Source organism: Drosophila subobscura, chromosome A (genome assembly GCF_008121235.1).
Source record: "Drosophila subobscura isolate 14011-0131.10 chromosome A, UCBerk_Dsub_1.0, whole genome shotgun sequence".
NCBI classification, from domain to species: domain Eukaryota; kingdom Metazoa; phylum Arthropoda; class Insecta; order Diptera; family Drosophilidae; genus Drosophila; species Drosophila subobscura.
Genome location: NC_048530.1, coordinates 8,545,379 through 8,560,253, shown reverse-complemented (window position 1 = coordinate 8,560,253; position 14,875 = coordinate 8,545,379). Strand labels below are relative to the sequence as shown.

Here is a 14,875-nt window from a genome sequence, read left to right as displayed (position 1 = left end):
CGCCATTCGGTAAATATTGCTAGATGTCTTCTAGACTCTCTTTAATTGTCTTTATAATAAGTCCCTCAGACTTCTGTAAGGCAAATGTGGTGCTTGGTGGCTATACTCCAGCTTTCTCCTGCCCCAAAAAGTATGCTAAAAAAACTCTGTTGAACGGGCCCCATCCAGATATTAATTAATTGACTTTAGAGTCGACCTCAGCGAAGGCGAAGCCCCCCAACAAAACAAAAAATATGGTTTGAAATAAAACCCATTTGAAAATACAATCATTTTTTATATATATTTTTGTTTGTAATTTTTATTGTTGTTTTTAAATTAAGGTTTTTCTTTACGCTTTTATGTCGTGTTGTTCTTCTTGCAACCATTTTCATCATTTTCATTTTCATTTTCACTTTCATTTTAATTGTTCTCAAATAATGTTTGTTTTGGGGCATTCTTGATTTCATTTTCATTTTTTGTTTGCAATTAGTTTAGGTTTAGGGTTTTCTGTTTATGTTTGTTATTATTATTAAATTTAAGTTTTCTTGTTTGTTTTTTTGTTTTTTGGTTTTTTGTTTTCTGTTTTGGATTTGTTCTTTTTGTAAGCGAAACGTTGAAATTGTTCTTCATATATATGCATATAAATATGTATAATCGCATATACCATATTGTATATCTAGATCTTTGTTTCTTAAATGTTTTCCAAATTATATATTATTATATTCTATTTGTTCATGTATTCCATTGTTTCTGTGTGTGAGTGTGTGTGTGTGTGTGAGTTACAATAGTTTAAATAAAGTGTTTTTTGCTGTGTTTTTCTTTTTCTGTTTGGTTTACTTCGATTATTCGCTAAACTGTGTATTTTGTTTGTTTGGGAGGTTAGGGAGGGAATTTGGAACTTTATTTATTTAATTGTTAGTTTTTAAGTTTTAGCTTTGTGGATATTAGATTTGCAGGTCTGTTCTCCATGTCTGTGTGTGTTTATTTATGTATTGTATGTAGCATATAATTAATTTTAATTAGTTTTGATGGATACAAAACTCAACGTTCATTAAATTTATAAATGTATCTTTTTAGTTAGTAAAAAAAAAATATATCTATTATAAGTGTATGCATACATACATATATGTGTGTATGTATATATTAATATGCATGAATACATATACATATACATATGTATATACATATGTATATCTGTATGCATGTATGCAGGGAGCTCTACGGAAATACATACAAATAGACTTGTTTGCTTTTTTGCTTTTTGGTTTCTATTCAATCTTCTTCAAGTGAAAACTCTTCTGGGTGGATCGATGGGGATGCGAATGTTGTTGCTATGGGAGTGGGGCCCTATGGGGATTATATTTAGATAGTATATACTACAGTATGTAGAGATAACTTTCATGCTAAGTGGGGTTCAAGCAGTGCTGCTGTTCTGTGAGGGAGGGAGGGAGAGTGAAGGTGCAAGTGGGGATGGTACAGCAGGTGGTGCAGAGGGGGGCATACATACTCGTAGTTAAAATCAAATATGGAGCCTTGAGTGGAGGGGGTTGAGGGTTGTGGGTATGGGACTGAGTGCCAAGTGAATGCTCGAAACTGACTTAAATCTAAATTAACTTTCGCTTGCGCTTGTTTGTTATCCGTAACACACTGTCTCCTCTTGGCTCCTCTTTTCTCACTGTGTATTGCATTTCATTTCCGTTCGTATTCAATTAGTTTAAATTGTTCAATTGCAGCTAAATGTTTTATTTGTTGATTAGTTGTACACATAAGTATGTATCGAGATTACTCCCTCCACCGTTTCGACCTTTAATTAGTTTTTAGTTACATTTGCTTTTTCTTTCTTTTTGTTCAATTAAATGTTATGGGTGGCGTCGCGCGCTAAAAGCGTTTCTTTTTTTTTTATTACTCACTTTCATCAATTATCGAGTAGTTCGTCCTTCTCCTTCTTGTTTCCCTCCCCCCTCCCCCCTCCCGCCACATGGTCCGGTCTGCCGTCTGTTATCGTTATTATCGCAAACCGATTGTGTATTACGTTTATAATTTGTATAATCTTCTTGGTTGTATATTGAATATTGCGTTTTGTTTTTCTCTGAATCCTCTCTTCCCTTCCTCCTCACTTCTAATCGTAGTTAATGCTAGATTTTACTTTAAGAACAGGCCACCGAAAAAAACGTTTGCTAAGTGTGTGTGTGTGTGTGTTTGTGTGTGTGTGTGTGGGAGGGTAGGGCAGGGCAGGGCAGTTGCCTCTTCCGATGAGGCAGCTGCTTTTGTTCTTTCTTTTGGAATGGGGTTATTGCTACTAGGATTACGACTGTTGTATATTTTCTTTCTTTTTGTATATTTTTATACCGTATTTAATATAATCTATACCGTGTATGTATGTATGTGTGTGTGTGTGTGTGTGTATGTGTTTATAGATGCACTTGCGCGAGTTTAGTAAATGTTTTTGTGTGTTTTGTTTTATTATTCATTCGGGTTCATTGTTTTATTTGTTTATTTTTTGCTAGTTTCTTTCTTTCTTCATCTTCTTCTGATTGCTTCCTTCTCTTTAGCCATTTATGTGTAGCTCTCCCCCCCCACTTGCCTTCCCTCTCTCACTCTCTCTCTCTCTCTCTCTCTCCATCTCGGCTTTTCTCTTGCTATTATCGAGTGCTATGCTATAACTATATCTGTTAGATATCTGCACAGATATACTATACTCGTATGTACTATATAGTATGATGGTACGTTAAAGGGGACAAAAAATTTTGATTTATTTCACTAAGTACGAGTAATCCCCTCATTTGTTGTAGGCCTTTTTGCTTTAGATATTCCCGTCTGTATAATACAATAACAGGAGCTGCTTTTTTTTGCTTTTTTGTTTTTCTTTTTTTGCCATTTTCCATTTAATTTGTTTGCTACGTGGATGGTAGTTTGTTGGGGAATGCTTTGGAGGAGGGGCGGGGACAAGGGACAAAGAAGAGCGGGTGCTTTCGCTCCTCTTTTTGTAACATTTGCCATATATCCATTACCCTCGGGGGTTACTTTATTATGGGCCAGGGATAATTGGATTTGTTCAATAAATACATAATACAATATTATACTCGTAATTAGTATTTTATGAATAGTTTTTAAGTTGATTTTCTTGTTGTTGGTTTTAGATTTTTTTTTGCTTTTGGTTTTTATGCTAAATAATTTCCGCCTTCGCCATGCACATAGTAGCTACATATACATACATACATGTGTGTGGCTATTTGTCAGTGTGTGTGTGTGTGTGTGTACGTGTCAGTGTGTCGTATGTGTGTGTATGTGGGTGAGTGGCTGAGGCTTATGTTGCCATCACGCTCCGTTACCTATGCTGAATGCTGCGAAAAAAAAACTAACTTAGGCCTGCTCCAACCCTGAGAGCGAGCGAGAGCGAATAAAACATACATATGCGAATAACAGTACGCTGTAGAAAGAGCATTTTACATTAACAGAGCGCAGCTGTTGCGCTAACCGGACGCTGTTGCTGCTTCTGTCTCGGTCTCTGCTGCTGCTGCAGCGGCTGCTGCTGCTGTAGCACCATTTTCGTCACCACCTGCGGCAGCAGGTGTGGCAGAGGCTCCTCCTCCTGCTGCTGATGCTGCTGCAGTTTCGCCATTTCCGCTGCCGTTGCCATTGGCCGTGCCGCCGCTGCTGTTCAGAGCGCTGTTAGACTGTGAGCCTGCGATGATTTTAAGGGGATGTTAAATATCGATAAATGTATATGCAGATATAGGGTATACTTTTTCTTGTTTTAAATTTTAAATTATTTGTGGGGTAGGGGTGATACAAATATTAATTTAAATTCTTGATAAAAAGTTTTATGTGGGCATGCCAATATTGTATTGGCATGTGAAATGAAATGCGCTACGGTCCGAGCCAAGGTATAATTTTGTAGGGTGTTTGGCATGGCCTCTGGTGTGGCACAAAGTGAGCGAGTGAGAGCGCCTCACCTTGCAGAAGGAAGCCTAGGAGAGGGGCAGCGATAAAGAGAGAACAAAGTACCACCTGACGCAACGGTTTATTTCGGGTATCGTATCGGCATGTTTCGAACCGCCTGAACCGCCCTGCCCCATCCCATGCACCATAACCTCGCAAAAAATAAAATATAACTTCTCGCACACACAATAAAATGAAATAATTAAAAAAGGAAAGGCAACAAAATATGGTATTCTTTTCGTTTAAATATTGTATTTGTTTTCTCTCATTTTATTTGTTGTATTCGTTTATTATTGGTATGTATTATTATTATACGGTTTTCATCCACTTCTCATTCTCATTGCTTTCGCTCAATTATCATCAACGGTTCTATATATTATCATGATTATTACACCAATACATACATATGTATACAATGTCAGAGTATGCGTGCGTGTGTGTATAGCTTTAGTATTTCTTTCCTTTCCAGCTTTTGCTTCTGGGTTATTATGTTTTTAGGAATTTTAAAAATAATGCATGTAAATGGGTTGAGCTTTTTGTTCTTTTTTCTCTGTTCTTTTGCAGTGGGTGGCCTAAAGTACTAGGAAAAATGTTTTTTTTTTCATTTTTATTGTTTTAATTTGTTGTGTGGTGTGTGTATTCATTAATCGTTTATAATTATCGTTATCATTAGTTTAAGGTCGGTTATAATAAACTATATAAATAAATATATACGGTTTTTAGCGGATTTCTCTGCGGTACATCATTATGTGTTTTCGCTTAGTTATGTATATTTTGTTTCACACAATTTCGCGTATGCAAATTGTCGATAAATCATTAAAAAAAAAAAGTTAACTCAGGTTGGCAGGACGTTTGCCTAGACCATCTCTGACTGTACCCTAGTGCCTCGGTTGAAGCAGTCGGGCTTAAGGCCTGAAGGGGATCGTGGGCGAGGAAGAGGATGTGACGGGGCGAGGCGACACTGACTACGAACTAGTGGTAGCTACAATTATGTTAGAGTAACAGTTACAGTTTATATATTCAGCGTGCGGCTATTAACGTTCAATCATCGATTAATCGAACAATCGGATCATCGATCAATCGATCGACCATTTGACTTTATCTACATATTGCAACTAAACCGTTGATTCTCGAACGCCTATACGGACAGAAACATGGATGTACATATGCACACACGCTCGATCCCTATCTACCATCGGTATGATCTACTCATGCTGATTCCTCAGAGACCCTTCACATGTTCATTTGGTCCACTTCCACTTCTATTACATTTTCAATTTCAATTTAAACACAATTCTGTCTCGACTAATTGCTAAATAATAATACATACATAAGTTAAGATATATTTGTATGTATATATTCATATTTAAATGTGTTCAACTTTAGGCACAGGCACAGGCACAGCCACAGCGGTGCGTGGCCGTGTCTACCTACTTCTACATACATATATTCATATTAAAAACAAATAAATATATTTGTTTAAAACAAAAAATTGAATATCGTATTTCATCAGATCGTTTGCTTGGTGTTTTGTTTGTTTTTTGTTGTTGTTTTGATTAATGAATTGTATGTGTGTTTTATTTATTACAAAATAAAATTAATAATTATTTTAATAAAAATAAAAATAATTTATTTATTTAATCTGTATGTATACAATAATGCCTTTTTGCAAAAAAAAAAAATGTATTTATATTGTATATATGTATGTATGTATGTATGTATGTATATATACACATATATATAGATAGTTTGTGTATGCATAATTGTTTGTTTTTTGCTTTTAATCAGTTTTTTGTTTAATTAACTTTAAGATTTAACATAACATTAACATTAACATTATGCTTCTGTTTTAGCTTTCTCTTCCTCTTCCATCTCTGCCTTTTCTGTTGGTGCTGGTGTTAGTATTGGGCGGGGTTAGGTGTGTACTGTACTTTTGCTGTCACTGTCAGTGTTAGTGTCATCGTTTTGTGTCATTTTCTAGTTGATCTGTATTATTACGTTTTCCATTCGCATAGGCCTTTCTTTTATTTGTATTTCTTCTTGAATTTGATTAAAATGTGTGGCTTAGTGGCTCTACGTTTTGTTAACTTTCGCCACGAAACTTGTTTAGTTATCATTATTAATGGACTCTCTCCTTAAAACACACTAAAAACAAATTGGTAAAAGTAATACACAATGACTCTGCTCAAAATACATATACATATACATATAGGCATATATTTCTGTGTATGCATTAGTAATTAGTTAATTAGTTTGGTGGTAATAGAAGAAGAAAAAAAAAACAACACAAAATAATAATACAACGATCGAGAGAGAAAAAGGAGGAGAATCTATTGGTTAAAAGAAATCAGCACGCTATGTGACTGACTGACTGAGTCAACAGGGATTGAATGAACTTATCCCGGGTGATCAGTGATCAGAGCTTTACTATTATAATTATGGGTTGGTTCTTGTATGTATAATCATCATAATAATCATCGTTATAATTATATTAATGGTGTATTGTTGTATTATTATTATTATTATTATTATTATTATGCTTATTAGTTTTTATTTTAGATTTAAAATAAATTTAATTTTACCTAGGTAAAATGTTGCTTGCTTTCTCTTTTTTTTTAATTTGCTTTGCTGCGTTCTTTTTACGATTTACGTTTTTAATTTTAAATTTTTTTTTAATATATCTGTTTACTTCTACCACTTCTTCCTCTTCATCTCATCTTCTTCTTCGGCTTCTTATTCCTTTTCAGTTTCAGTTTCCGCTTCTGTTTCCTCCTACTCCTCTGCAGATCTCTTGATGCTCGAAGCGGGGGGTGTTGTATAGTATTGGATTGGTTTTTTCTCAACGATTGCAATTGGTATTAAACATTTATGAATATAACTTCTATGTATAGCTTGTTGTTGTTGTGGTTTTTGTATTGGTTTCCCTCCGTTATCGTTTATAGTTATCATATATATATATAAAATTGTTATTGTGGTTCTTGTTGCGTGTGTGTGTGTGTTCTTTTATATATATTTTTATTACTCTACATATATATATATACATGCAGATATATATATATATATAGGTAGTACATGTGTGTGTGTGTGTGTGTTTGATTGTATGATACTATCGTCCCTATGAATCTGCAAATAAAAAATAAAACAAAAAGAACAAATCAAAATAAAATTCAAATTCAAATTATAATCGGTTTTGCTTTCATTTTTCAGTTTTGTTGGTAAAACAAAATTAAAATTATAACAAAAAACCACACCCTTCATTTCATACATAATCAATCAATCAATCAATCAATCGTTCAGCGCTCGACAAATACAAAATACAAAATTAAAATCCAACCACGACTGAGCTGAGCACGTCTGGCACAGACCAAGGATCACAATCAGAACAAAATGGGTTTGAACAGCTGCGACACATTTATTAGGAACAGGCTCCCTCTGGGCTCTGTCTGGGAGAGTGGTGCGGAGTAGTGAGCATAAATGTTTGTTCGTTAAGTGGGAATAATAATTCCACAACTTTAAATAGAGAAAAATTAATTCATTTGTTGACTTTGTAATTTTGAATGCTGGCAGGACAGCTGGAAACCGGAGAGTGCCGTTTGAACTCTTGAACTTTGGGGAGCTCTTGCCTTGAGCTCTACCCTCTTCGAGGCTACTCTTCTCAAATCTTCTTCTGTTTTGGTGGGTAAACTTGAACTAAACTTGAAAGCATTCGTCTTGATTTCCGAATGAAGCTGCTGAACTTTTGATTTTGATGCACATTCTCTGTCTTGCTCTTTCTGGATGGGTTTCTCGGTTTAGATCGAATGCTTATGTGTATGATGGGCCATGACTCCATGGTCCATTGTTTTGTGGGAGCCCGCCTAAGACCATTTGCTGAGCAGGCTGGGGCGTGGCGGCTTCAGAGACTTGCGCGGCACACGCAGTGCGGATGCGTTCAGTGCATGAGCCACTGAAGCATGTAACCAAATGGCAACCATGGGGATTGAGGGGGAAGGAATACAGTGGTGGGGGGAAGGAAGGGACAGGGCGAGGGAGGGCCAACGCTCACTCACCTGTCACGTTGGCGCCACCAGCATTGGTCGCAGCTACGGAGCCGGCTGCAGTGGCAGCACCCGCCGCACCACCTCCGCCACCGCCGGCTGCAGCGCCGCCAGAGTTTGCCTGTTGGGCAGCCGGGGCAGCTGCCACGGCGGACGGCGCACCGGAGCCGGGATTGCTATTGTTTCCTTGACCACCGGCATTCGAGCCGGTCGCCGATCCACCGGCGGCTGCAGCGGCGGCCCCTGGTGCTCCCGATCCCGATCCGGAACCGGCTGCTGATGATCCTGCTGTCCCGCCTGCCTGAGCCTGGGCGGCACCGTCCGCAGAGGCGCCGCTGCCCGTTGAGGAGACGCTGGTGGAGCCACTTACGGCACCGGCAGCTGCCTGCCCACCGGCCGAGGAGCGATTTGCCAGATGCTTTGGCAACAACTGCGGCACTAAGCTGGGCTGTATCGAGAGCTCTGTGGAGAGAACATGTATTAGAGGATGGATCTCCAGATGCAAATCTGAATGTGGATCTTACCGTGATCTGTGAAGTTAAATAGTGGCGGCATGTCGCGGCCATTGGGCAAGGTGTGGTTCCCCTCCATGCGCAGCTCATCGAAGAACGGATGTGCACAGGCCTTGAGCGGTGTGATCCGAGCGCTGGGCGTGTACTCGAGCAGCAGGGACACCAAGTTGATAGCTTCTGTCGGAGTGCGTATACGGAAAACCTGAAGTGAGAAAATCGGATTAGCGTCTCTATTAACAGAATCGAGTAGATGGCGTGAGGTAAGAAGAGTCTTGTGTCTTGACAACAGAACAGCAACACAATCGAAATTGGAAACGGAATCGGCAGGACAGGGACACGGCAGAACAGGACAGGACACGGCAGAACAGGGCAGTACACACACAGACACAATCATCAAGAGAGGACACATTGAAGAAGGCTACAACAGCAGTGGGACAGCGGACAATTGGGCTGCGGACAGCGGACAGCGGACAGCGGACAACGGACAGTGGAGTTGTGGGCAGTAGGCAAGGGCAAGAAACGCAGAAAAAACCATTCAAATCAAATTAATATTTAAATAAATTGTAATTGAAATGCAAAAAGCTAGAGCCGAAAGCTAGAAAGCAATGAAAATGCGAGAAATAACTGACAAAATCAGATTCTTAAGCATTGTACGCATTTTGGGATTGAGTTGAGGGAGGCGTTGGGCCATGACTGCACTGCGGTGAATGTACTTTGTACTAATCATGAACCACTGATACTGATATGGATCGTGGAAACCTCGAACCTGTGTTCATGCAACATTCCTGCTTTACATTTGTACTTTCTCAGTCCCTGGACATACACAGGGATGTACGCTGAGGTACATCCGGAAGCTCTAAACTATCTGGTTTTACTTTCCTTTATTAAATTCGGGAGCAGTTGCATTCATTCAAGTCGAATTGTTGTCACGTCATGCACACGACATGTATTTGCGTTATTCTATTCCTTTGTTCTCATGCATTCTCTTTTACAGCATTCGCTTGTGCGTCCTCCTTGTCCAACCGTATGGACAAAGGCTGCATTTGCATTGTATTTACAGGCGGAACAACGTGAAAAAGGGAAGCCCAGAAATGGTAAATGGCTCGAATATATGTACAAATATGTAATGCAAATGTTATATGGCATATACTCTGTATGCATGATGGCATTCTGGCATTACGGGGTGGGGTTGGCTTTGCGAGCAATTCTTTAACGATCTTTCGAGATCGTCAAGTTCAATGTTTTTGGGTTCAATTTTGGAATTCATTTCGTGGCTTACTCTCAATCGTTGTTTCTGGTTTAGGGCGTTTGGAATTTGGGTACGTTCGAGTAGTGACTGCAACGAGTTTTTATGTACACTTTGATTATATATTTGTGGAAAGACACAAACACACAACATAGGATGGAAATTAGCTGTCGAATTAGGGGGGCGAGAGCTCAGCTCAGCTCAGCGTCTCTTTGAGCTGACCAAGACAAGTGCAAGTGGAACGATGGTGGATCGAAAGCGAGAACCCGAGCAGGAGGACTACAATAGCAGCACCTCGAGCACCCAAGAACCAAGAGGGAGAACTGAGGGGGACATCTGACTGGCACTTACTTTCTGCCATGGATGACTCTTAATTTGTGGGAACTTGAATTCCGTATAGTTTGGATTCATTTCGCGTATTTGTTCTCTTGTCGGTGTGCCCAGGACCTTGATGACCTCGACCAGCTGATCGACACCAGAGTCGCCAGGGAAGATTGGCTGGCCCAGCAGCAGTTCAGCCAGAACGCAGCCGGCACTCCACACATCTACAAACAGAACGAGAGTGAGTGAGCATTTAATGTAACTGCCTGCTTTTGTTGTGGGCTTTGCACTCACCGATCTTTGTTGTATAATTAATGGCGCCGAATATTAGCTCGGGTGCGCGATAATACCGGGAGCAGATGTACGAGACATTCGGCTCACCGTGCAGCAGCTGCTTGGCGCTGCCAAAGTCACACAGCTTCAGCACGGCCGTTTCGGGATCGAGCAGTAGATTCTGTGGCTTGATATCACGATGGCAAATGCCCAGCGAATGGATGTAGGCCAAACTTCTAAACAGTTGATACATGTAGAGCTGTATGGGCGGGAGGAATGGATTAGCATCAGAATTACATATTATTCAATTTGAATCTCAAAGAACTCACCCGAATAAAGTTGATTGGTATCGTTTGCTTGGTTTTGGCATATTGGCGAGCCACTTTGTATACGGTTTCTGGTATATATTCGAGGACTAAATTCAAAAATACTTCATCACGCTGTTGGTTTGGATTTCGTTTCGAAGCATAGACATAGATATATGGATAGAAAATATAGAGAATAGATTAGTTCAGTTAATGATGTTGCATCTGCGAGAGTTTTGTCTGCGAGTGTGTCTGTCTGTGTGGCTATGTATGAGCGATGGATACATCATGGATATCGATAGCATACACACATACAGAGAGAGAGAGAGAGAGAGCGGCTATAATGGATGGAAATGGGATTTTGGATGGGATTTAGGGATCGGTTTGGATTTGGATTTGGACCGATGAATTTTGCGATTTCGCATGCTTCAAGAGAGGTACAAATAGGTACAGTTGGTGACAAAAAACACACACATATGTATCTAGCAGATAGCACATAGCAGAGGGGGAGAGAGAGAGAGAGTAGCGGAGCAGGGTATAGGTGGGGGTGGGGTTGGAGGGTGGTGATGTTGGGGGTTTCGGGATATAGAGAGAGAGAGAGAGAGAGATACCATGCGGCGTACTCTTCTGTAATAAGTTCACTGTACGTTTCTCTTTCTTTTAACTTTAGCAGGTATATGAGAGATAGATATAGAGATAGAGATTAGAGATAGATACATATAAATACATATAGAGAGAGAGAGAGAGAGAGAGAGAGAGAGAGATGGATAGCTGGAGGAGGAGGCTGGGAGCGAGGGAGGGAGGGGGGATGTGGATAGAGATAGACAGATAGATGGATAGATGGATAGATTGATAGATAGATAGTTTGATAGATAGAGAATTGTATGACCAGTGGAATGAGATCGAGAGATCGAGAGAAAAGGCTCTTTCCAGAATTAGAGATTACGAGAAAAGATACCTGGGGCTTGAGCACACTGGCAAATATACCCAAATCGATGGGAAATTCAGCCAACTTGAGCAAGTTTTTCGGTTTTTGGAATATGAAAATGAAAGAGATTTATATAACACAATTCACAAATTTGTAAGACTTTTTTTTGTTTTTTTAAGATAGATTTTTAGAGACTCTGGCATATTATTTTGCATTCTTCAGGGGTTTCCTTTTTTTCTTATTTCTTTTGTAAGCTTCTCACCCACCCCCAAACCACTCTTCTGTATAGCCACTAGGATCTGAAGGATCGCAGGAGTAGGAGGATAGCGATACGATACCGCGACACTCACCTTTTCACCGCTCGAATAGAAAAAGTACAAAAGCTTCACGATATTACAATGCTCCAGCTTGCGCATTATTTGCAATTCGCGATTCTATAAAACAAAGAGAAACGAATATAAATATAAATAGAAATATCTATAATACAGATTATAGATTTGGTTGTGTTTATATTGCCTTACCTTAAATCGTCTGTCTTGTAAAACTTTTTTGATTGCCACCAGTTCGCCGGTGTCGCAGAGCTTGGCCTGGAATACCACGCCGAAGCTGCCATTGCCGATGACCTTTGTGTCTGTGTAGGAGACCTCTTGAACGCGATCGGTGCCCTGGCCGGGTGTTGCAACAACTGTTGTAATTTTGGAACCATCGCGACCTGCGAGAGAAAGGAGAGACACAGAAAGGGAGAAAATGTTAATCAGGGTTTTAGTTGCGTTTATCGTTTGAATAAATATTTCTGTAAATTCCATTTGTTTATCGATGAAACAAACACACACACACACAAATATAGAGTAAGAGGGAGGTAGAGGGGGAGTACCTGTCGTCTCCCAGGCGCCCTCCAGCTTCTCCTTGCTCCTATCGACCTCCTTTGGAATGGACAATGCGACGCTGTGCTCGGGCCACAAATCATTCAATTTGCCGATCAATTGCTTCATGCCTAATCGCAGGGATCGCAGGATATAAGGATCAGATATAAAAATCAAACAGATACGAGTGGAAAACCAAGGAAACAAAGGAGAGGCAAGAGGAAGAAGCTCATTCATGGTTCAAATGAACCATAAGCGAATGGCCACTGGAACAGTGAAAACGAAATACAAACAGAGAGCAAAGGGACAGAGAGAGAGGAGGCAGTGGAAGGTGAGAGATCGGGAGAAGTTTTCCAGTTGAATATAAACTAATCTGACAGATTATACTTCCCAGACTTCCCAGAGTGGATCTCAATGATTCTCATATGATTGCATGATATGAAGGTTTCCCCTGCGCCTTTGGATTTCAATTTGCATTTGGATGCTGCCTTCTTTCGTATTTTGTGTGTTTTTTTTCTAATTAATTTTGGCATTAGCGCCAAACTGTCGACTGTGGCAGCTGCTGCAACGCATCTGCCCCTCAGCATTCAGCAGTCAGACTCTGCCACTGCCGGGGCGAGGATAAGATGGGGATGTGACACATTTCAGGTTCAGGTTGTGGGACACAGCAACTGCGACATGCAGGAGGGAGTTCTGATGGACTGGGACTGGGAGGACCACGGATAACAGGTTACAGATTGGCGGGGGGTTGCAGCTGGGGGTTCTCCTGTACTTGGATCCTTGTACTGCTTGCCACCAACACTGGTCGTGCTGGCGCTGGCCGAGGACGAGCTCTTGGTGCTCTTCTTGAGGGCCGCCAGCGATGAGGAGCAGGTGGATGCCGCCGCAACAGCTGCTGCCGAAAGGGGTTTGGCTTTTTTCTTGCCATTGGCGGCGGCATTGCGCCTCCGCCGCACATCCGACGGAGACGAGGAGGAGTTGGAGCTGGAGCTAGAGGAGGATGCTCCGGTGGAAGAGGAGCAACCCTCCTCCGATTCCGACTCGCCCGACGACGACGACGAGGAGGAGGAGCCCGAGGCGCCAGAGGAGGAGCTGGAGTTACTCGCGGAGCTGTTGCCGTCGCTGTCATTCGAATCACTCGAGGAGCGACGCTTCTTGTCCTTTCGCTGGCGCCGCTGCTCGGACACGGCTGCTGCCGACGCTGCCGGCGGGACTCCTCTTGCGGCCGCAGAGCCAACATTGGAGCCATTGCCAGTGCCACTGCTGCCGCCACCGCTTCCACATCCAACGCCTGCCGATGGTCGCCGCTTGGTCTTGGCCGCCTGCACGGTCGGCTTACGCGGCGGCATCGGTGTCCAGGGACGACTGCCGCTGGCACCACCCACCGCCGCCGAAGCGGCTGCCGCTGCTGCAGCTGCTCTCGCCTCCATCTCAGCCATTGAGATGGGTATGGAGATGGAGTTCTGTCTGCCAGTGGCAGCACCCGAGCTGGCACCACCCCCATCCGATTCGCTGGCATCGTTGATTGTCGATGCAGATGCAGATCCCGTGCCCGTGCCAGTGCCAGTGCCTGGGCCCGTGCCCGTCGCTCGCTTCTTTTTTCGCACCACGCGGACCACTTTGCGGACGCGCGGCAACGCCATGGGCACCACCTGTGACCTATCCACCTTGAGACCGAGTAGCAACGCCGCACGACGCTAATACACTGAGCCACTGCTACGGTCTGCCTGCTGCTTTGGCCTACTTTTTCGCTAGCTTTTCTCGCTGCAGTCACTTGACTTGACCAACTTTTGCCCACCGAAACCACCGCCGACACCGCTCCGCTGTGACCGCTGATCGGTTGACGTTTTCGTTTCGTTTCGTTTCGCTTTGTTCTGATCAATCGATCAAAAGATCCAACCCGATGCCATCCGATCAATTCGATCGATCTTCAAATAGAAAATGCAAGCCACAAAAAAAAACAACAAAAAGAAACCAGAGGGCGAGAGAGCGAGAGGGCGATAGATACAATTAAATATAACGATTTCGAATTTGGGTTATTTTCGTTGAGGCTTTGTTTCACTTTTATCGATCTATATCTATATATTTTTTGTGATATATTTATTTCGTATCGTTGCAACTACATATATTGATACGATCCGATCTGAAGCGCTCTGCTCTGTTATGTTTTCTATTCTTTTCTTTTTTTTCCGTTCCGATCCGATCCGAACCGATCGCTCGAACTTCCGTTGCACAATTGGCCACAGCTCTGCCATTTCTCGCTGTCAGTATCTCCCCCTCTCTCACTCTCTCTCTCTCACTCTCTCTCTTTATCCCCGACGAGACACGACGTTCGGGCTGAGGGGTTCGGATTTGAATTCGGGTTCGGGGCACCCACACACAAAACGAAATCTCCAATCTCCAAGCTGCAGGCACAACACGGCACACGCACCCACCCCACCCAAGACTCTGTGCTCGAGAAAAATTGTT

General features: G+C 41.9%; 1 protein-coding gene across 9 annotated transcripts in view; it reads right to left on the bottom strand.

The window, feature by feature from the left end:
* The window catches only part of LOC117903571 (protein kinase shaggy), a 65,820-nt gene that overhangs the window by 7,368 nt on the left and 43,577 nt on the right, over positions 1–14,875 (bottom strand). For 4 of the 9 annotated variants that reach the window (XM_034815786.1, XM_034815788.1, XM_034815780.1 and 1 more), the window contains 9 exons: positions 12,065–12,255; positions 11,894–11,977; positions 11,574–11,627; positions 10,640–10,750; positions 10,332–10,569; positions 10,068–10,261; positions 8,483–8,672; positions 7,971–8,420; positions 3,572–3,664 (listed from right to left, as the gene is read on the bottom strand). In XM_034815786.1, coding sequence (XP_034671677.1) covers positions 3,572–3,664; positions 7,971–8,420; positions 8,483–8,672; positions 10,068–10,261; positions 10,332–10,569; positions 10,640–10,750; positions 11,574–11,627; positions 11,894–11,977; positions 12,065–12,255 — 1,605 coding nt within the window. Of the gene's footprint in view, positions 1–3,571; positions 3,665–6,753; positions 7,045–7,763; positions 7,868–7,970; positions 8,421–8,482; positions 8,673–10,067; positions 10,262–10,331; positions 10,570–10,639; positions 10,751–11,573; positions 11,628–11,893; positions 11,978–12,064; positions 12,256–12,417; positions 12,538–13,178; positions 14,116–14,875 lie in introns of those variants that run through there. The other 5 variants (XM_034815787.1, XM_034815782.1, XM_034815785.1 and 2 more) reach the window with 4 other exon arrangements.